This window comes from Muntiacus reevesi, chromosome 5 (assembly GCF_963930625.1).
Source record: "Muntiacus reevesi chromosome 5, mMunRee1.1, whole genome shotgun sequence".
Classification (NCBI taxonomy): domain Eukaryota; kingdom Metazoa; phylum Chordata; class Mammalia; order Artiodactyla; family Cervidae; genus Muntiacus; species Muntiacus reevesi.
Genome location: NC_089253.1, coordinates 75817447 through 75840307, shown reverse-complemented (window position 1 = coordinate 75840307; position 22861 = coordinate 75817447). Strand labels below are relative to the sequence as shown.

At 40.5% G+C, this 22861-nt stretch overlaps 1 protein-coding gene across 1 annotated transcript; it reads left to right on the top strand.

Annotated features, from left to right (window-relative positions):
• Nucleotides 1-829: 829 nt before the first annotated feature.
• Nucleotides 830-16836, top strand: SDE2 (SDE2 telomere maintenance homolog). Its single transcript, XM_065935550.1, has 7 exons — nucleotides 830-992; nucleotides 6934-7051; nucleotides 8529-8640; nucleotides 8970-9139; nucleotides 9925-10039; nucleotides 13081-13585; nucleotides 16506-16836. The coding sequence occupies exons 1-7, from the start codon at nucleotides 873-875 to the stop codon at nucleotides 16725-16727; spliced, it is 1362 nt and encodes a 453-aa protein (XP_065791622.1). The 5' UTR covers nucleotides 830-872; the 3' UTR covers nucleotides 16728-16836.
• Nucleotides 16837-22861: the final 6025 nt, after the last annotated feature.

Here is a 22861-nt window from a genome sequence, read left to right as displayed (position 1 = left end):
TTCTTCAGATTCCCAGAGCCTTAAAGTTAGATTATGCAAATATGTGCGAGTGTGTTTCCATGGTGCTGAATAAAAGTTATGGCAGGGTTTTTCAGAGCAGCATCACTATAAGCGTCACTCCTGCCACTGCCTTTCACAAGGGCCCACTTGCTGTGAAATATTTTGAAAACCGAGCTGAAGTGAAGATAACGCAGAGCGCAAACAGGCGGAAATACGAATAAACTGAGCGTGGCTGGCAGAAACCGAGAGGCTGGCAGTTTCCGCAAAGGAAGAGGAGGCTTGGTAAACCTGGAGGAAAAACCCGCCCAGAGCTGTTGTTTAGAAACCTCCCCACCTCCGTTTCCCTTGCCCCTAGAGTCGGGGGAGCTCCCCAGAGCCGAGGAAGCAGCCCACCAAAACCGCTTCCGCGACTGCAGCTTCCCCTCTCAAGCCCCCAGGGAGCAGCGCCTCCTCAGGGCACGACTCCCTGCGACCCAAAAATAACTACACAGATAGGCGGAAAGGGCCAAAGCTTGAGGCACAAGAAAGCACTTAGCTACCTTCTTATCGCTTACGGCCAGAACGCTGGAAACCTACCCCCGGGCCAGCCTTTTATAGAGAGTCCCTCGAGCCCCGCCCTAGCAACTTCTCTTAGCAACGCCTCGCCCCGCTGCTCTGCCTTCTTATCGGCCTCTGCCAGGCCCTTCCTGTTCCCCTCCCCCAATCAGCTTTGCTCCGCTGCTTCAGGTCACGTGACTGTCCCCAGGGGAGGGGCGGTGCCGGCGAAACGTGAGGGGAGGGGCGCTGGATGAGCGCGCTTACGTCATCAAGATACGCCGGGTGTGGCGGTTCTTAGCGCTTTTGGGAGTGTCCAGGTTCCGCGACTGGGTGAGATGGCGGAGACGGCGGCGCTGGTGTGGCTTCGGGGCCCTGGCTTCGGGTGCAAGGCGGTGTGGTGTGGTTCGGCCCCGTGCTCCGTACGAGAATTTATCCGTCGACAGTGCGAAGACCAGGTGAGGTTTGTGGTTTCTGCAAAGAAGAGGACAGAGGAGGACAGGGGCAGGAATAGGTGTGGTGAGGGTCTGTCGGGGGGCACGTCTGTTCTTTGGGGTTTTCAGTTTTTGAGGCTGAGGGTTCCTCAGTTTGAAGATGCCTTCAAACGGAAGAGGCCTTACGTCGCTTTTGTTTTGTGATGGTTTTGTCTCAGAGAAGGGAGAAAAACCCTTCTGCTCACAGGCGCTGTTGTCTGGCCCTCAGTCTGGACTAACAGAATACCCTTTGGTATTATTCTCTTCTTCCGTAAATGAGGCATCTGACCCAGAAGATTTTCAAGGCTCACTTCCTTGGTGACTCAGATGGTAAAGCGTTTGCCTACAATGCGGGAGACTCGGGTTCAATCCCCGGGTCGGGAAGATCTTCTAGAGCAGGAAATGGCAACCCACTCCAGTATTCTTGCCTGGAAAATCCCATGGACGGAGGAGCCTGGTGGGCTATAGTTCAAGGGGTCGCAAAGAGTCGGACAGGACTGAGCGACTTCACTTTCACTCCTTACGTTCACTCTACAGTTAATGTGACGTGCATTTTTGTCCATTGCTAACAGCCCTGTTAGCTCCAACCTAGAGAAGTATGTCATATCCAAAGGATGATTGGGAAGGAAATGGATTCTTCTGGTCACTGGTCGTGGCCAAGCACTCACATAGGCCCTGTCGAGAGCGTGATTCTCAGGGCCTGTCATTTAGACGTTTAGACAAATAAGATGCTCTTATTTGTCCAGGCGTATTTTTCAAAAACATAAAGTTACACATGTGTAGTTTACTTAATTATGAAGTAAGCAAGCTCTTACCAATTATAAGATATTAAACCTATTATGTTATTTAAAGAATTAGATGCTCTTCTTGAATCTAATTTTAATTTTGACATTTAACCTCTTACTCTGTTTTTCTTTATAAGCACACCTCCTCTGTGTTTCCCTAGACTTTCTCTGGTTGTTATTTATGAGCTAAACATATGTTAACACTGAAGTCTAAACCACATCTTTACTTGGACTGGTTCCATGAAGAAGCAATGTGTATTTGCAAATCGTGTAGTTTTTCAGTTTCCCTTTTTTTTCCCTGTACTTCAGTCCAGTTTAACTGCTGTCAGAACTGATAGTTTCCATCAGTTTGCTATCTGAATGGGGAAATATTTTTCAAAATAGTTGGATTTCAATATCTTTGAAAATAACTCTTATCTCATGAGTACAGTTTTCAAACTCTTTGACAGTTGATCCAGAGTGGGACCAGAAAAATTTAGACCTTAATTATGAGGAGTCTTGGAAAAAATGTAAAATAAGAAGCGAGAAATATGAATGAATGAATTCAGTCAGATACTTTAAGAAACATGGCCATAATAAGTATGAACAAAAACACAAAACTTATAAAAGGGCATTTGATGAGATACTGGCATGAATAAAAATAGGGCAGTTTCACACCTGTGCCTTTTAAAACAAAACTATTCTGACACATGATAAAGTTGGTGTTAGCTCTCCCTGAAGAAGTAAAATATCAGCCCAGCTGTTCATTAGGCTGGGATAACAGACATAGATATAGCCAGCTGCAAAGTCAATAAGAAACAGTGTTTCTCCCAAGGACATGGTGCAGTGGTAAAATGTCAAAATGTTTTCCTTGAAAGTCTACTTCCTTTTCATTCTTTTTGAAACCTTACCTTGAGAATCATAGATTATGAGTAAACTGCTGTTTGAAGTTTTATCAGTAAGAAGCATCCCACTCTTGCCTTGAGAATCTAAGTCCCTTTGATGTAGAGAAGCATTCTTAATTTCCAGGTGTGGAGCTTCAAATTAGGTGTTTCTAAACACAACATTCGGAGAAGGCAATGGCACCCTGCTTCAGTACTCTTGCCTGGAAAATCCCATGGATGGAGGAGCCTGATAGGCTGCAATCCATGGGGTCGCTAAGAGTTGGACATGACTGAGTGACTTCACTTTCACTTCTCACTTTCACACATTGGAGAAGGAAATGGCAACCCACTCCAGTATTCTTGCCTGGAGAATCCCAGGGACAGGGGAGCTTGGTGGGCTGCTCTCTGTGGGATCACACAGAGTCGGACACGACTGAAGTGACTTAGCAGCAGCAGACACAACATTGCACATTTATCTTAACTTTGTAGTTTCCGAGGAAACAGGAGCCTGGATCTCCTTCACAGACTAGATCTAGTATTGACCCTGATACACACAGCCCTGCTTTATTGTGAGCCTTTTAAAATATTTTTCATTTAAATTTTACCTAAATCCCATCCTTGCCCCCAATCCTATAACTGTATCTTTTTATTTGTTGGTGAGACACCTCATGATTCCTCTGGTGTGCAGTCCCCCTCTTGTTGTAGTGAGTCAAGAAATTTGATTTTGTTGGACTACATGTTTTTCTCTGGTGGCCTTGGCTGATTGGCCCAAGACACATAATACTTTGTGCTCGAAATGCCTTATAAAGGTTAAAAACAGTTAAATTGATTCTAAATTTTTTTTTTCTACTAGAAAATTGACAAGAATCTTAAGTAGAAAAATGCAGTTTTGGTAATCAGTTGTCTGATTAAGTGGTTCTATTCAGAAATGAAGTATGATATATAATCTTTCTGCCTGCATATTAAAGTTTTTTGAAGTTATTTAGGATTTTAGAAATACCATACTCATTGGATATACAAAATGTTAAACTAACGTGGCTCTTAATTTATAAACATTAAATATATAGAAGGTGTATTACTTGTCTTATTTAATTTTTACAGCTTTTTAAACAGGATTTTATAGACAAGAATAATCCTTCATGTTAATCACATACTTGTGTATGGCCTGAGTTCCCTTTCCCTTCTCTCCCGGTACCATATTTGCCTGGGAAAATGTCAGTCAGTTTAAATGCAACTCTCCACCTATTTTGACTGGCATCTAGGCAGTGACCCTGGTAGGGGAACTAATCACATAAAGCAGTCTCATGACAAAGTCACATATGCCAGCCTTAGTGCTGCTTGGCAATTCTACTGTAATTGCATTTGGATTAGAGAAAGCTGCTGGATTGCAGGACTGCTGAGAGTATTGATCCCGCTAGACCTTGGGCAGCTGGACAGAACCTGGGGATGCCCAGAATCTCAACCCATCCTTAGTAACTTTACTCACTTTCCCCAGGGTGTCATCCAGATATTATTTGTGTTTACCGTGGTATGAAAAGGATTGAGAGGCACTGCTCAGTTCATCACTCTTTCACTCTCCTAGATTACTCTCTCACATCCTCTCTCTCTAAGTCTCCAAGACTTATTCCATCTCAAGAACAAACTTTGTATTCAAGCAGTAAGGAGAGAATGTTCCTCTCCTCACAGCAGTGCCTCTGGTAGGTACCTGCTGTATATTCAGCCTTCTTGTGTGTTACTATGGATGAACTGTCATTATTTTATAAGTAATTTGCAGTTATCTTCTACTTTGTAGGTAACCCCTCCTTCTCACCTACTGACAGACTTATTTAGCATTAGTGCTTTCTCCCCTGTATTTTCCCTTTTTATTGGCTCATTCCTACCAATGTGCAAACATGAGCCGACATCCCTTCCAGCTATCGCTTTATTTTCTCTGATTTTCTTGATTAAAAAAAATATACTTGAACATAAAGCTCTTCTTCTTTAGAACCCGCTCTGGTTCAGCTTTTCTGTTCCCATCACTTCAACAGCTCCGTGTCATGCTGGTCAGTAGCTTCTGTGTGGCCGTATCACGATCAGTTTCTGGTTTCCGTCTTGCTTGGCCTGTGGGCCTCAGTTTGCACGGTTGACCATTCCCGCCTTAGTGCACTTCTCTCACTTGGGCAGATGACACCCTCAGTTCTCTTCCATCTCGCTGGCCCCTCCTTTCCAGTCTCTCTCGCTGCTTCGTCCTCGTCACCCTGAACTGTCATGGTGCAGGAGCCCCTCCGTCATCCCAGTGGTTTCTTGTCCATACTCATGGCTTTCAGTACCTTCAGTGTGCTGGTAGCTTTCAAGTGTAAAACTTCAGCACAGACTTCTTCCCCAAACTCCAGACTTGTATAGCACCTGGTCTACTCGGCATCTCCATCTGCTTGTGTAATAAACATCTCACACCAAAATATCCGAAATTTGACTGATTTTCTCCTTCAGATATCCCCTTCCCTCTTAATAGGTGGCAACTCTATTTTTCCATTTGTCAAACCAAATTTTTGGAATCTGATTTCTCCATTGAGCTCATCCCTTCACTAGAGCGTTAGCATTTTCGTCCAGCGTGTCCTCAGAATCTCATATTTCTCTTCCACTCTGCTGCTACTGCCCTGGTACACATAGAAATGTCTCACCTGTATTATCACAGTAGCTTCCCAATGATCTCTCTGCTTCTGTAATCTTATTTTTACAGTTTAACAGAGTGATCCTTTAAGAGCTTGACTCTGATCTCAAGTTTGTTCAAAACTCTACAATAGTTTTATTCAGAGAACCATCCAGAGTCCTTATAATGGTCTTGAAGGCCTCATCACTCCCCTTGTGAACTTCATTCCAGCCCTGCCGGCTGTGTTGCTCCTCCTTGAATACTCTAAGCGCATCTCTGTTGCAGTCTTTGCATTTGCTGTTGCCTCTGGAATGCTGTTCCCCCAGACCACCGTATGGTTTATTCTCCCACTTTCTTAAATTCTCTGCTTTCTCTGACTGACCATATAGATTAACTAGATTACCACCACACCTATCCACATATCTTAATCCCCTTTACCCTGCATATCACCACTTGACATAATATACAATTTGTCAATTATATAATTATATCAAACATAATACATGTTTGTTCATAATTTGTCTTCCCCCACTAGAATATAAGCATCATGAGGCAGGATTTGCATTCACTGTGGTATTCATGGTAGTATTCCAACACTTGAAAAGTACCACGCTCATAGTAGGCAGCTGAGTGAAGGAATGGGTCCCATTAAAATAGCTGTGTGATGTGCCTCAGAATGAATGTTCATAGTTTCCACTTCAGGAAGGTGCCAGAAATGCCTTTTTCCTTTCTATTTGTATCTCTTTATTCTTCATGTTGCAGATTTAATTGTCAACCTCTTATATAACCTCCTATAAGTTCATGTAACTTTGGACAATACTCCTCTGTTGTGTTATTTTATGGCATCAGAAACTTGTTTAGGGACTTCCCTGGCAGTCCAGTGCTTAAGACTTTGAGCTTCCACTGCAGAGGGTGTGGGTTTGATCTCTGGTTGAGAGCCAAGATCCTGCGTGCCAAGTGTTGCGGCTAAAAAAGAAAAAGAAACTTGTTTAGAAAACCTTAGGGTATTTATATTTTCTTTTCATCACTTGATCTGAGAGTTTTTTTGAAATACAGAGTGGGTTTGGAGGGGTATGTAGGCTTCTTCATTGATTGGCTGGAACTCAGGGAGACACTGGCAGAAGAGATTAATTACCAACTGCCAACTGATTCTAAAACTGTTAAAGCTTATGTAAGTATATTAAAAACCATATTTTTGTCTCCTCCTCTCCCCTCTTCTTATCCCTATCTACACTTTTCAAGATGTCACTTTTAAATTTGGGGCCACTCAATGTTCAACTTGGTAATATTTTTAAAAGTCAGAGGAAATGGGACCGTCAGAGTTACTAGATCTGAGCCCCTGTAATCTTCCACGTTGACTCCTATTTCCTATTAGAGAATGAGAAAGAGCAGTTTTAATTTTCACCTAAGAGGCAAAAAGTTCTTTATATCATGATTAGGTAAGTATTAGGAAAAAGTTGTACCTAGAATACATCATATAAAATGACTTTTTTCTTTTAGTGGTTTTCATTTTTTTCATTTCAGCAGATATTAACTGATCACATCTACTATCTCTTTGTAATTGAAATAATAAAAAATAAGCTAGGTCCCTTCCTGCAAAAAAACTTGTCTCATAAACAGCATTGAAAGAACCCCTCACTTGTCTCTAGGTTGTTCCAGAGGAATGCTTCTTTGTGAAGTGCAATGGATCACTCGTTAACACCAGTGACACAGTGCAGCATGGAGCTGTTTATAGTTTGGAACCCAGACTTCGTGGTGGAAAAGGAGGTAGGACGTGAGTGTTGACGGCTTAGTAGTAACATATCTGCATTCTGTAGCCAGATATATTAAATTAACAAACTCCTTGGTCTCTGTAGTGTACCAGCCTTGATTTGTCTTATGAAGTCCTTTGTTAATTTACCTAGCTTTGAATATTTTCTCTTTTATTTTTTTGGGAAAGATACAGTATGATAAAATTCCCACTTTCTCCAGCCCGGCCAGATCACTCTTAGGCACCCTAGGCGCTCAGTCTTTGGGGAGAATTAGATGAAGAGAGATGCTGGCTGTTCTGTCCAGTTTGCTGATGAGTGTTAGAGCAATCAAATCTCCTTTTGCTGTTCTCAGCATTTTGTTTGGTTATTCTAGTTCCACGGGAAGTCTGACATCACTTTATGAAATACAGCTGTTTACAGATTGAGGTAGATTAAGGTCCTGGTTGTAGTAACTCATCTTAGAGAAAAAAAAACTAAAAGCAAAAACTGAATATGAACAGTTCTTGGTATATCTCCTGATGGACTAACATATAATTCTTAGGCTTTCTCAAAATCTGTGGTAACTCGGTTTGGTTTTCAAAGAACTAACATCTCAGATTACAGTCATCCTGCTGCTTGAAATTCTGTCAATATGAAGCTTGTTGCGTCAGCCAGTGACAGCTTAAAATTGCTTTATTGCAAAATCTCATCATATAATTTAAAATTCCTAATTGTGGAATTTTGGGATTTCTGTCACTAGGTATAGCCCTCTAAAATATCCCAGTGGTGCAGATACAATATTGCAGAAGTATAAGAGAAAGTGTGAAAAGCACAAGATTGAATCATGTTTATCAGTATTCTTACCTTTGCTACCTGGGTTAGAATATTGATGTGCATTTCCTTTAAAACCAAAAAGAAAATAGAGATCACCTTTACTTTTATGATAATCTTATAATATAATAATACTCTTTTCACAAGTTCGGCTTTTGTCCGTCCTTGAATACTTTTTTTAAAAAGTTATTTATTTATTTTAATTGGAGGCTAATTACTTTACAGTATTGTGTTGGTTTTTGCCATACAGCGACTGAATCAGCCACGGGTATACATGTGTCCACCAGTCCTGAACACCCGCCCTCCCCATCCCATTGCTTTGGGTTGTCCCAGTGCACTGGCTTTGAGTGCCCTGTTTCTTGGATCGAACTTGGACTGGTCATCTATTTCACATATACTAATATACATGTTTCAATACTATTCTGTCAAATCACCCCACCCTTGCCTTCTCCCACAGAGTCCAAAAGTCTGTTCTCTCTCTCTTTGTCTTTTTTGCTATCTTGTATTTAGGGTCATCATTACCATCTTTCTAAATTCCATATATATGCATTAATATACTGTATTGGTGTTTTTCTTTCTGACTTACTTCACTCTATATAATAGGCTCCAGTTTCATACTCCTCATTAGAACTGACCATCCTTGAATACTTTTTAACCTGCTTTCTCCAAATGTATTTGTTTAGGTTTTGGCTCAATGCTCCGAGCACTCGGTGCTCAGATTGAAAAGACAACCAATCGAGAGGCTTGCCGGGATCTTAGTGGAAGGAGATTACGAGATGTCAATCATGAAAAAGCGTAAGATGCCCACCTGTTTTGTTTTTTAAAGAGATGTAGTTTTCTGTCATTAGTGATGGCACACACACCACACATATCAGAAATGTAAACTTAAAATACTTATGCTCTAATTTGTTGTTACCAGACTTAACCTTTTTCATGATTGAATAATTAGCTTTGGGTTTTAGTCAAGTCCGTAACAATATGCTAGTAAGCATGGCACACCTTTCTGAGGGACTACCACAGTGTGAATAAGAGTGCAATAATTTGTATAAGTGGGGTGTTATCTATATAAAAGTCTGTGTGTATAATTTAGCTGTTTAGTTACATCTCCTCTTTCCTGTCCCCAGAATGGCTGAATGGGTAAAACAACAAGCCGAGCGAGAAGCTGAAAAGGAGCAAAAGCGCCTGGAACGACTGCAGCGGAAGCTTGCAGAACCCAGGCATTGCTTCTCCAGCCCCGACTACCAGCAGCAGTGCCATGAGATGGCTGAGCGCCTGGAGGACTCTGTCCTCAAAGGTGAGGAGGGGGGTTCCTTAGTGCCAGCCGCAGGCATCCTGGAAGCCAGGATGTTCCACACCAAGGGCAGTTCTTGACCCTTCTTAGGTTACAGACTTGTGAGAGTCTGATGAAGCTATGAAATTTCTCCGCTCAGTAATGAACACAGTATGCCTTACTACACGGAGGGGAAAAACCCACATATCCACACAACATTTGACATAGTTGATCCCTGAGCTCTGGGGGCTCATGGGCCCCAGGTAAGAATGCTTTTTGTGCTTCCTGGGAATAAGCTAAGTCTTCAGGAGATACCAAAACTCCCACATATTTGCTTTCAGTTTTAGGTCCCCTTTTTATTAAATGGTTTTTAATGGGAATGATTATTCTTAGCTTTTATGTTTTAGCATCAAAAGCATTATGCTAGGACTATTGTATATTCAGTTGGATAAGGAGGAATCTTTTCCATCAAAAGGGTTATAATATAATAGGAGAAAGATAGTTGTATGCAAATAAGGGGCATAAAGGGGTGAATTATTAGGTTTGAGGAGTGTTAGGAATGAATGTAAGCTTCAAAGTTACAGATTGGACATGGTGCTTTAAAAATCTGGTTCAAGAGTCAAAATGCTTATTTTAAATCTGTAAATTTAAGATTAGTCTCATTTTAACTGGATTAAATTTTGGTATGCTAAGAAATTTAAATCTAGAGCTTTAGATTATGGCTCTTTTTGCAATCCAGATTATTTATAAATTCTTTAATTAAACTTAGTCCTGATAGTAGAAACTGAGTTGTTAAAATTTGTGGCTAGGCATGCAGGCTGCCTCTAGCAAGATGGTATCGGCAGAAATTGGTGAGAGTCGGAAACGGCCAAACACATCAAAAACAGACGGAGGAGCTAGTGCAGGGAAAAGGAAATGCTTTTGGTAAGTATGTTCATTTTCATTCCAAATAGATCTTTGAGGACTGAAGAAAAATATTTTTTTCTTTCTGTTTATTCCTCTAGAATATCTTGTTCTGAAACTTACCTACTATATTTCTTCCTTGTCTTATCTGATATAAACACACTTTTAAGTAAAATCTAATGGAAGCTCATAAATTTTCCAGAGTGTTTCAGATCAGGTTTCAGCGATTCTCACATTATACACATTAGTAATGGTTTCTGCCAGAAGTGCCATTAATAGAGTCTAAGGGACAGTTTGCCTTCAGTGAAAAATCACACAAGAAGTAGCTTTATACTTGACTTACTATTAGGTGTTGAAAGAGGTAACTTTCAAAATTCCAGAGGGAAGCCATGATTTTAGTTTCCAAGTTGTTCTGTTTTCTCTGGTTTTTCATAGTCATCACTGAGGTCTTTGGTCACCTTTCCAGACCTCTCTCCACCACTTTTGCGCTTGTGGGTGAAATGCACAGCAGTGCTTTTTCTTACCCCTTTTACTCTTGGCTCCTCCTCCCTTCCCATTGGTCCTCTGGTTACCAGCTTCGTTCTCTTGGGCCAGGTTCTAGGTGATGATAAGTTGAGTTGGATCTTGGCTTGTTTGTTGGCTTCCCCTCTGGGGATAGAAAGGTAATCATTAACTAAACACTATTTAACTCAGTCCAGCATAGAATTTTTTGTGTTTTTTCTGAAATGGAAATTAAATGTTCCTGAGAGAAAAGGTAATGGTATTTCCTGTGGGTCTCTTTTTTTAAGCCAGGTTTATTGATATATAATTTATATACAGTAAAATTCACCCTTTTTAAACAGTTCTACAAGTTTTGAAAAGTTTATACTACATAATTACATAAGCATCACCAAAATCAAGCTGTAGAATATTTTTGTCAGCCTCAGAAGTTCCCTTGTGTCCTTTTGCACTTAATTTTCCTCCCCCCCCCACCACCCCTGGCAACCACTGATCACTAGCCTGATGTTTATTCCTATGGTTTCATCTTTTCTAGAATGTCATATAGCTTTTTGTGTCTCTGTTTTTAATTTTTTTTTACTGCTTCTAAGAGCATTCATTATCAGATCTAAACTATTAAAGTATTAGCAAGGAAGTATGTTTCCACTGAATTACTTAAGAGTGCATTCCTATAATACAGCCAGGAGATGAACACACATCAATCAGTTCAGTCGCTCAGTCCTGTCTGACTCTTTGTGACCCCATGGACTGCAGTACACCCAGGTTTCCTTGTCCATCACCAACTCGTGGAGCCTACTCAAACTCATATCCATTGAGTTGGTGATGCCATCCAACCATCTCATCCTCTGTCATCCCCTTCTCCTCCTGCCTTCAGCCTTTCCCAGCGTCAGGGTCTTTTCAAATGAGTCAGTTCTTCCCATCAGGTGGCCAAAGTATTGGAATTTCAGCTTCAGCATCAGTCCTTCCAATGAATATTCAGGACTGATTTCCTTTAGGATGGACTGGTTGGATCTCCTTGTAGTTCAAGGGACTGTCAAGAGTCTTCTCCAACACCACAGTTCAAAAGCATCAATTCTTCAGTGCTTAGCTTTCTTTATAGTCCAACTCTCACATCCATACATGACCACTGGAAAAACCACAGCTTTGACTAGACGGACCTTTGTTGGTAAAGTAATCTCTGCTTTTAAATATGCTGTCTAGGTTGCTCATAGCTTTTCTTCCAAGGAGCGAGCGTCTTTTAATTTCATGGCTGCAGTCACTATCTGCAGTGATTTTGGAGCCCCCCAAAATGAAGTCTGTCACTGTTTCCATTATTTCCCCATCTATTTGCTTTGAAGTGATGGGACGAGATGCCATGATCGTAGTTTTCTGAATGTTGAGAGTTTTAAGCCAACTTTTTCACTCTCCTCTTTCACTTTCATCAAGAGACTCTTTAGATCTTCTTTGCTTTCTGCCATAAGGCTGATATCATCTGCGTATCTGAGGTTATTGATATTTCTCCTGGCAATCTTGATTCCAGCTTGTGCTTCACACATTAATGGTTATCATCAAAATATAAATATGAACACATCCATGTACATCCCTCCCTTCTGTCCTGGGCTGCCATCCTAAATGAACAAGTCCTGGCATATATTCCTCAGAGACGGTTTAATCCATGTTCAAGATGTTTTTTGTTTGTTTAATCAATTATAACAGATATTTACAGGTTGGTTAATTCAGCAGCTCCACTTTTTATCACACATTTTCACCTCTGGACATCTAGAAAGCCTCGATGTTGTAAAATAGTGTACCTTGTGTACAGTAAACTTAGGTACCTTACAAAAATGCACATACAGACCCATGCTTATAACTTAAAACTGTCTGCTAGATAATGGAGGTATTAGCCAAGAGCCCTTCCCCTCACCCTGCCTCTTACTCCTGTCTTCAGTGTTTCAGTGACTAAGTAGCTGATTACATTTAGTTCCAAGAGGTAGATTAACATAGACACTTCCAGAAGACACAGCCCTTCATTGTTATAGGAAGGGCTGGGCCTTCTTTTTTCACTTAGCATAATGCTTTTGAGACCCATAGATGGTGTTATATGTATCAGTAGTTCATTCCTTTCTACTGGCAAGTATGTTGCCTGGTATGGCTGTATCACAACCTGTTTATCCATTCTTTAGTTGTTAGACATTTGGGTAGTTTCCAGTTTTGGGTGATTATGAATAAAACTGGATTTTCTTTTAACTGTTCATTATTTTATCTAATTTCCAACAGTTAAAATTCATACAATAGTAGGAAAAAAGGCTTTAAGCAAAATCAATTAAAGAGAGTCACATGTTTTAAAGAGAGATCATTAGGATCTTTGGAATGTTGCTCTCAGTCTCACTGAATTTTTTTTTTCCTTCTGTTTATACCTTTGGGATATCTTGTTCTGAAACTTACCTACTCGCCATCTCCATCTCAAACAAGCAGATATCCTTATTCAGAGTCTGCTTCCTGGACTAACTGCAGCACTCTCCCTCTTTTTTTTTTTAAAGGTAAAGCTATAAATGGCATTAAATCTTTCTGTCACTTTCTGATAGGATGGGCATGGAAGGACTTGGTACTGCAGAGGGGTCCAGCTCTGAGAACTCTGATGACGACAGTGAAGAAGCACCTAGTACTTCTGGAATGAGCTTTCATGTTTCTCAAAATGGCTGTGATAGAGTTGACATGGCAGCTGAAATTCCTAGTAGTTCTCAGCAGGCAAGAGTATTGAGTTCAGACTGTAGATCATCAGAAAAACTACAGAGCCTTTTGACTGACTCTGGGAACAGTATTTCAGAAGACTTGCGTGCTGAGCTGGGGGAGACACCTACCCAGGAGTACACGGAAAGGAGGAGGTGTGTAGAAACAGAGAACACCCGGGAGAAAAAGGAGGCAGAGGGTAAAGAACCCTTAGAAAAGGAAGCAGCTGGAGTTGGCCAGAATACCGAGCAAGAAACAAAAGAAATGACTGATGGGGAAAGAGCTGCCAAGGGAGCACCTGGAGAAGATAGGCAAAACATTGCCGTTGCCAAGCTGGAGGCCAGCCAGTCAGGAAACATGGTAAGTAAATTTTAGGAGTCGATGTCTAAAGCCAAGTCAGTTTTTTTTCCTTAAACCTTTTATTTTGTATTGGGGTATACTCGATTAACAGTTTTTGATAAGTTTAGGAGAGCAACAGAGGGACTCAACCGTACATATACATGTATCCATCCCCCCCCCCCCCCAATCCAGGCTGCCACATAACACTGAGCAGAGTTCCATGTTAAAGCCAAGTCAATTTAATCTCTGCAGTAGGTCATTAAAATGAAAACATGTGCTTTTCCCCATCAGCTGCTCAGTGGAAAGGCTTGTTTAATAATCAGTAGTTGATGATAGTGAAGCTTGTCGTGTCTCCCCCCTCCCCCACCCCCCAAAAGAAAAATCCTTGGATTTTTTGTTTTTAAGCTGTGGAATTGGTGGTATTTTGCCACTAGGTGGTATCCTTGGTTCTATATTTCATCAATTCTAAGATGCACATTTTCCACATTTTAGTATCTCTGAGTTTGGATATACATCACGTTACAGTTTACTTGATATTATTTATTCTTTCTTAGTAATATAGGCAGTAGTAAGGCATATTATGATAGATGTCACTTTTAGATTTGATGAAATGTGCTCATTTTCCTATCACTACATTTCTTGTTAGTTTTTCTTTCTCAGATCAGTTACTGTTTGAACACAGTTGTCAGTTGGACGTGAAGACCTTTCCTGCAGAAGAGGAGCAGTTCCTTTTAAATTTATCATTAAATCTTAAGCCCTACACTCAGCTTTTTAAAAACTTATTTTCATTATTCATGCTTTCCCTTAAATAGTTACTTGCTGTCTTCAGTGGACTGACTTCCAGCAAAAATCTTTTAACGTTTGTTTTTCAGTCTAATGATTTCTTTTTTAGGACAGATGAAACCTGACTTGGCTTCCTTTGATAAACACAAAGCTTACCATTATTTATTTAAAGCACCTTCCCTACTCCCAGGAAATAAGCAGAAATGCATATATTGCTCTTTCTAGGGGAGATAGTGAAATTTTTTGAGCTAAGGGCTTTAAATTGACCCTCATACCATCTTTGGAGTTAATAAGAATGTCAGCTTTTATGTAATTCATACATGCTAGGAGTTTATCCTGAGCAAAGTCTTAGAAAAAGGAAAATAGAATAAAACCTGATTTGACTTTCGATCTTTGAGCTTTTAACTGTGGAAATTTTGTTCTTGATGTAGTTGTAACTGTTGTATTCATAATAATTCTGTGCAACCATGTGTGATTCTCTAAAGACACATGGTGGGTTAAGATTTGGCCTTATATAAAGAAGTCAAGATTCACTCTAGAAATCTAACAAAATAACCTTTAAAAAAAAAAGATAAAGAATCTATATATAGAGTTGTTCATTATTTTTTTTTTAAAACAACTTAACTTTGAGAGAGTTTTTTTGTTTTTTTGTTTTTGAGAGAGTTATTATCTTTTGAATATGCCGACAAAAAGGTCTGTCTAGTCAAAGCTGTGGTTTTTCCAGTAGTCATGTATGAATGTGAGAGTTGGACCATAAAGAAAGCTGAGCACTGAAGAATTGATGCTTTTGAACTGTGGTGTTGCAGAAGGCTCTTGAGAATTCCTTGGACTACAAGGAGATCCAGTCAGTCAATCTTAAAGGAAATCGGTCCTGAATATTCACCGGAAGGACTGATGCTGAAGCTCCAATACTTTGGCCACCTGATGGGAAGAACTGACTCATTTGAAAAGACCCTGATGCTGGGAAGGGTTGAAGGCGGGAGGAGAAGGGGATAACAGAGGATGAGATGGTTGGATGACATCACTGATTCGATGGATATGAGTTTGAGCAAGCTCCGGGAGTTGGTGATGGACAGGGATGCCTGGCATACCGCAGTCCACGGGGTTGCAAAGAGTCAGACACGACTGAGCGACTGAACTGAACTGAATATGTTTTTTAAAAAACTCCTAGGTGAGGGACTTCCCTGGTGGTCCAGTGGTTAAGAATCCCCCTTCCAATGCAGGGGATGTGGGTTCAGTCCCTGGTTGGGGAACTAAGAACACAGACGCCTGGGGGCAACTAAACCCTTGGCACCACAACTAGAGAAAGCCGATGTGCTGCAATGAAGACTCAGTGCAGCAAAAAACCCCAAAAAACCCTAGATGAACACTTTCATTCTTGGCAGAGCATCCGTCATTAGAAATATTTAATTTTGTGTAAGTCTATAAAGTTACTTGGTTGATAGAACATTTGCAGGTCTTTTGAACAGCATTTAAATTTGTCAAGTTATTTAAGTGAGAACTTTGACAATCATGATTATTCGATTAGAATAGAAAGCTTAAGATTATGGGGTTGGGGAACTTCCCCTGTGGTTCAGTGGCTAAGACTCCACGCTTCCAGGGCAGGGGCCTGAATTCCATCCCTGGTCAGGGAACTAGATCCCTCACGTCACTGTGTTGAAGGTCCCATGTCTGACAACTGAGATTTGATGCAGCCAAATAAATATTTTTTAAAAAGATGATGGGGTTAATATCAGTAGATTCATAGGCATAGGATTCTCATTAAAATGAAGCTTTATAGGTTGCTGCTTTTTTCTTCAGTCATAGTGGGAAGGGTAGGTGAGGTAGGTGAAGTATGTTTTGCTGTTTGAATTTTTACTGGATAAGTCAAAAAAGAAAAGTTATGTTCATATTAAGATTTTTCTGTTTTGGAATCTTATAACTTATGTTGTTCTGAATACCTGTTTCTAAGTATATAGATAAAAAATTAATGTTTACTTGAATTGAGAACGTGCATAGAATAACATGATTATTAGCATTCAGTAGTAAGATACGGCATATTAAATGAAAATTTCTTGAAAAATAGGATGTCAATGACAGTTGAAGAAAGTTTTAATTAGAGACAAAGGAATGGACTTACTTAAAATTTCTCTCTCTCTTTTTTTTTTCTTTTTCTCAGGATAACAGTCAGGAAACTTTAGATTTACTGGCAATCAATTCTGTTGCGGAAATGGAGTTGCTGGGCTTGGAGAAGCTCAAGTGTGAACTCATGGCCCGGGGACTGAAGTGTGGGGGCACTCTGCAGGAGCGGGCGGCGAGGCTCTTCTCTGTCAGGGGACTGGCAAAGGGGCAGATTGACCCAGCTTTATTTGCCAAGCCTTCAAAAGGGAAGAAGAAGTGAACTTCATCAGAGCTGATTTCCTGTTTCTTTATAGTTTATTGCTTTTAACCTGTGTAATGTTGACCCTTGAACGTTATTCCTTTTGCTATTAAAGGTGACTTTTTAATAATCCAGTTCTAACTATCCTCTTTTTCATTATTAGATTTATGGAATTAATTTGTGAAACTATCTGAGCCTGAAGATTTTTTTTGTGGGAAGCTTTTTTTATAGCTCATTTCTTTAATAAACATAGGGCTATTCACAGTTTGGGTTTCATTTTGTGTCTTTTAGATAAGTTGTACTTTCAAAGATTTGTGGACATGAGATTATTTATAATATAGTCTTTTCTATCTTTTAATGTCTGTAGGAGCTGTAGTGGTAATTTCATTTTTATTCTCATACTGGGAATTTCTGTTTTTCTTGATCAATCTAGGTAGGAGTTCATTGTTTGTTGATCTGTTCTCAAAGAACCACCTTTTGGCTTTGTTGCTTTTTCTTAATTGTTTTTAATTTCATTGATTTCTACTCTTTATCCTTTCTTATACTTTGCTTGGGTTTACTTTGGTCTTTTTTGTTTTTTTCTTAAGGTACATAACAAGTCACTGACTAGACTTCGTCTAGTGTAAATATTTAAAGCTGTGAGTTTTTCTTTAAGCACTATTTTGACTTCATCTCAGAATTTTTAATATATTTTCGTTCAGTTTTAAATATTTTCTAACTTGTGAAGTCTTCTTTGACCCATGGATTATCTAGAAGTATGTTGTCTAATTAGCAAATTTTTTTTGTTCAATTAACTAAAAAAAAATAGTTTACGCATTTCTCCCATCCTGTACTCCCTGCCTCTGACAACCACCAATCATTTCTCTGTATCTATGAAGTTGGGGTTTTTTAAAAAAAAAAAAAAATTTTTTTTTTAGATTCTACATGTAAGAGAGGTCATACAGTATTTATCTGTATCTTACTTAATTCACTGAGCAAAGTGCTCTCAGGATCCATTCATATTCTGAAAATAGCAGAATTTAATTCTTTGTTAATGGCTGAATAATATTCCATTGCATATATTATTCGTCATCCATTTATGGGTACTTAGGTTGTTTTCATATCTTGGCTATTGTAAATAATGCTATAATTAATAAAGGAGTATACATAGCTTTTCAGGTTTTTGTTTTCCGTTTTTATTATTGTTTATTTATTTATTTTTGGCTGTGCCTCATGGCTTGTAGGATCTTAGTTCCCAGACCAGGGATTGAAACCCGGGCCCTCAGCAGTGAAAGTGCAGAATCCAAATCATGGGACTGCCAGGGAATTGCTTTTTTTTTTTGGTAAAGAGTGGATGAATGGTGCACTTTCTGAACCCTCACATTCTGGCAGTGTTTTTCTGTTACTTTTGCATATATGATAACCTTGACTGGATATCAAATCCTAGTTTACAGTCTTCTTTAAAACAGTAGATATTTGCTATTTTTTCTGGGATATAATATTGCAGTAGAGAAGCTTTTGATTCTGATTTTGAGTTTCTTAATGTGAATTTTTTTCGTTGGATACTGCTTTTTCTTTATGCTTTAAATTTTAAAATGTCACCATGTTATTTCTAGGTATGGTCTCTTCCTTAATATTTCTTAGTATTAGGTAACTTTTTTTGCAGTCTAAAGACTGGCCTTTTAATTTTACACCATTATTTTCCTATTATTTGATTATTGCCTTTATTGTTTCCATGGAACCTGATTTTTGCCATATCTAATCTGCTGTTTACCACTCTTGGATTTGTAAACAGCTAGGCTTTTCCCTTAGAAAATCTTTCTTACTTTCAGGTTAGTCCATGCTTACTTGCTTCTGTTTTTAAGTATGTTCTCTTGAAACTTGGTATGCATATGCTTTGGAGTCTTCTGTTTTCTGTTTCTCTTTCATAAGGGCACCTTTCCTCTAATTCCTCAAATTGATTTCCTTATAATTTTTCAGTCTTTTAGTGTGTCTCATGTGCATACATTTAGATCTTCTAGGATAGGATTAGCTATACAAGAGACGTATTGGGGGCTGAGAACTGGTGTAGGAGAAGGCAGGGGAGAAGCTTCAGGTGTAGGTTTGATACCATAGAAGGAGAGGGAACAAAGGAGGGTTAGGTAGGAAGAATCTCGGACTACAGTCCAAGAAAGGTTGGGCCAAGCACATGGAGAGTTTTCAAGCCACAGTCATCTGTGGAATCCAGCATCTCGTTGAACGGGCCTGCCTTACTATCCCACTGCACCCTTCGGCTAGAAAGAGTCCCTTGGAAGTGAAGGTTGGGGTGGATCTGTAGATCCAGAGGGGCAGCCAGTGGGACCATCGGTCAGTGATGTTCTCCACCAGGGGATCTGAAGGGTATTTACTCATGGTTGCTTAGGATTATTTTTTTGGCTCAGGTAGTTGAAATCAGTGTTTTTCAAATTATATGGGTACCCGTGCACAATATATTTTTAATATTTATTTGACTGTGACCGGGTCTTTGTTGCGACAGTTTGATCTCTGTTGTGGTATGCAGGATCTTTAGTTGTGGCGTATGGGATCTAGTTACCTCACCAAGGATCCAACTCAGACCTCCTGCGTTGGGAGTGCAGATTCTTAGCCACTGGACCACCAGGGAAGCCCCCTGTGCAAATCTTAAAAAGCACACTCTAAAGGGAAAGGGGAGAGTTTAGATTGAGTGGAAGATTTACTTTGTCAGATTAGAGGTTCTTGTATGTGTGTGAGATTTGGGCAGCCATGTCCAGAGACTTTCTTTTCTGTTGTGGCAACATGAAGCTGGCTGACCAGTGCCCCTTTCCTGATTGGCATGGTTATGCCCTTCCGTTGCCAGTTCAAGCTGTGCACTGCTTCATTTAGTGTGGAGGTGTGAGCAGCCCCACAGCATGTAGACCTTCACTGGCAAAGTAAAAAAAACCCATAATTCTGAAATTGTCCCTTGCAGCATTAAAGGAAGTAAGGAGGTTCACAATGCACAGAGACTGTCTTGACATCATTATTTGTGGCTGTGGTTTGTCCAGCTTTCACTGGTGCACGTGTGGGATGGTAATGGGCTTCAGTTGGGGTTCATTTCAATGGCTTAATCTCCGCCCCCCCCCCGCCCCCGGCTTGATTGAGAAATAATTGACATACATCACTGTTTAAGTTGAAGACATACAGCATGATGATTTGATTTACATATTTTGTGAAATGATGACCATGATAGTTTTAACTAACATCTGTCTTCCTAAATATATACAATAAAAAGAAAAGAAAAAAGGAAAAATACTCTTGTGATGAGAACTCTTCAGGACTTAACTCTCTTTTAACTTTCCTACGTACCACACAGCTGTGTGGAGTAGAGTTGATTTAAATGTTGTGTCTCATGTTTACAGCAGAGATTCAGTTATACATACAGAATACATACACTTGTATTCATTCTTTTTAAGATTCTTTTCTTACATAGGTTATTACAGCCTAGTACTTTTTAATTCTAAGTTTGTACCTTTTAACTATCTTCCTCTAATTCTCCCTTCCCCACCCTCTACCTCTGGTAGCCTTTCTTTTTTAATGTTTGATTTTCTTTTTAGGGTTCCACATATAAGTGAGATTATGAATTTGTCTTTCTATGACTCAGTTTTACTTGCTCACAGTTTGATTTTGAGGTACTAACCTTTTTCCTCATTTCTAGTACTACTACAGAATTTCCTTGTATTCCTTTAATCATTTCAGTGGGAGTTGGTAAGAAGGAGTTAAGTGTGTGTCCTCAGCTTACCATCCTGAACCAGTCCCTGTTAGTGGATTTTCTAAATCAAAAGTGCCTCCCAGAAAGTTCAATAATTTAATAGCAGATGTTAACAATTCTAGGCTGGCTCTGATCAAAATCAGTAAGGTACCAACTGTTCAACTTCATGACACTCCTTGTGTGTCTGAACTAGAACGTGGAGAAGGTGGCACCGTATCCCAGGCCCTCGCTCTCAGCCATCTGTTGGTTGACCTGTTTCTGGGGAGAAGTCTGATTCAGGTAAGGAATCACAAGTAGTAAGGAAAAGAAGTGAGGAATTAGGAGTGTAGACGAATAATGAAAATGGGCACTCAGTACTGAGAAGGCCCCCAGGGCTGGATATCTCAGTTTACAACTAGATCACTTGCTACCCTTCAAGGATAGGAATGACAGTCTAGGGAGGCCTGTCAGGTCTCTGCCTGTTGAAGTTCTCATCTTTCCAGACAGCTCACATTACTTCCTCCAACTGTGGGTCTCTGTGAAAGGAAACAGTGGGCTCATCTTAAGGGTTTATTCTGCAGACCTACTGTTTCTGAACATTGTTAATTGTGCACATCTATCAGTAAAACATTTGGGGGTATGCACCCCAGATGATATCACTCATTTGTTTAGAGCTCCATCTGCCTCTGACTAAAAAGCCCAAGGGCTTACTTACAATCCCTGGCAACCCCTTCACAGTCTATACCCTCACCTGGCTCTGACCTTGTCTATTCCTGCCTCGCTCCATCTCAGCCAAGGCAGCCTCCTTGCTATTGCTTGGATAAACCGAATCCACCAAAGACACTCTGCTTCCACAGTTCTGTACTCACTTCCTCCTCTCTGGAACACTCAATCTCTGGTTGTCCACAGGTGTGCCTCTCACTTCTCTAATTTAAAATAGCAACTACTCCTCCCCCCATGGACATCCTTATCTTTCTTTCCTGCCTGTTCGCTGTTCTTTTTCATAGTACCAATTTCATACCATATATTTTACTTGTTTATTATATGTACCCCCCCCCAACTTACCATAGAGATAAGCTCCATCAGGGCAGAAATACTTGTCTGTTTTGCTAAAGCCTGGTACATAGAAGCTGCCCCCAAAATATTTACTGAATGAATGAATGTACAACTGCCCTAATATGATGTGTTTTATGAAACAATAAAGAGAATTCCAAGTATATTTGCCATCCATCAGTGGATTACATGGCATATCCCATGGTGTACCTTTGAAACCTTTGCTTGTAGACTTGGGGTGCCTTTGAAGGTCGTTGTGGAAAATGACTGGAACTGAATATTTTATCAAAATAAAATATATGATATGTTATTAAATATTTTAAATAGTTGAAGTCGGGGCAGGAAGGGCAACCCTACAGAAAGGGATTCAATTGCTCAGCACCTGCCAAGCAACAAAACGCTGCCAATTTGTGGAGGAAGAAAGACTTTTCCTGTAGCCGGTAGAGGGCGCTAGTCACCAACGGATGGAACCTGCTCCGAGGTGAGGTGACAGATACGTGGCAAATAGAAGGCAGCTGGCCTGATTTGACCAGGCTCTGTCCTTTCTGATCCTGGGATTCCCATATTTTACTTCAGCTTTCACTCTACCAGGTGTGAATAAATCATGTATAGGCTTGCTGAATGCGGGTTTCGCCGGTGACTCACTGGTAAAAATCCGCCTGCCAAAGAAGGAGACATGAGTTCAATCCCTGGGTGGGGAAGAACCGCTGGGGAAGGAAATGGCAACCCACTCCAGTACTCTTGCCTGGAGAATTCCGTGGACAGAGGAGCCTGGCGGGTTACAGTCCAAGGGATCGCAACGAGTTGAACACGAGCAAGCAATCGATCACTCGCGCGCACACAGGCTTGCCGAATATCCCAGAAAACTGCTGCTTTTCAACAAACAGCTCTTTCCTAATCACTTGCTGCTGTTTTCTGATGGAGGAATTTGAGTATCCAATTTGAGTAACAGCTGTTTTGTTTTTGTGTTATAAAAAAATTAGGGGGACTTTTCTGACGATCCGGTGGTTAAGAGCCCGCACCCTCGATGTAAAGGCACAGTTTGATCCCTGGTGGGGGAACTAAGATCCTGCACGCTAAGCGGCGGAGCCTAAAATAAAAATAAAAAAACAGGAGAGGCGGGTACAGCTGTATTTTGTACACCTCTGCCATATTGATTTCTGCTGGCATCCTCAGGTCACTTTAGTGGGAACTGTGTGCACTGCCCTTACATCAGCCAGCAAAAGAGGCCTCTGCCTACAGCCTTCTCGGTCCCCAGACACACAGACACAAGGAAATACACCATCTTCTCCTCCTTCTCTCTGCAGAAAGGTTGCAGGGAGATTCGACCACAGACTAAGAGCGGACAGCAAAATGGGGGCAGCAGGGAGACAGACCTCAGGCTGGGAGTGGCAGGGGA

Excerpts from the sequence above, each read along its gene's own strand:
- SDE2 (XM_065935550.1), top strand. The coding sequence starts at position 873 with ATGGCGGAGACGGCGGCGCTGGTGTGGCTTCGGGGCCCTGGCTTCGGG. Across the intron at positions 8,641-8,969 it reads GATGTCAATCATGAAAAAGC|AATGGCTGAATGGGTAAAAC; the intron begins GTAAGATGCCCA and ends TCCTGTCCCCAG. Across the intron at positions 10,040-13,080 it reads GGGAAAAGGAAATGCTTTTG|GATGGGCATGGAAGGACTTG; the intron begins GTAAGTATGTTC and ends ACTTTCTGATAG.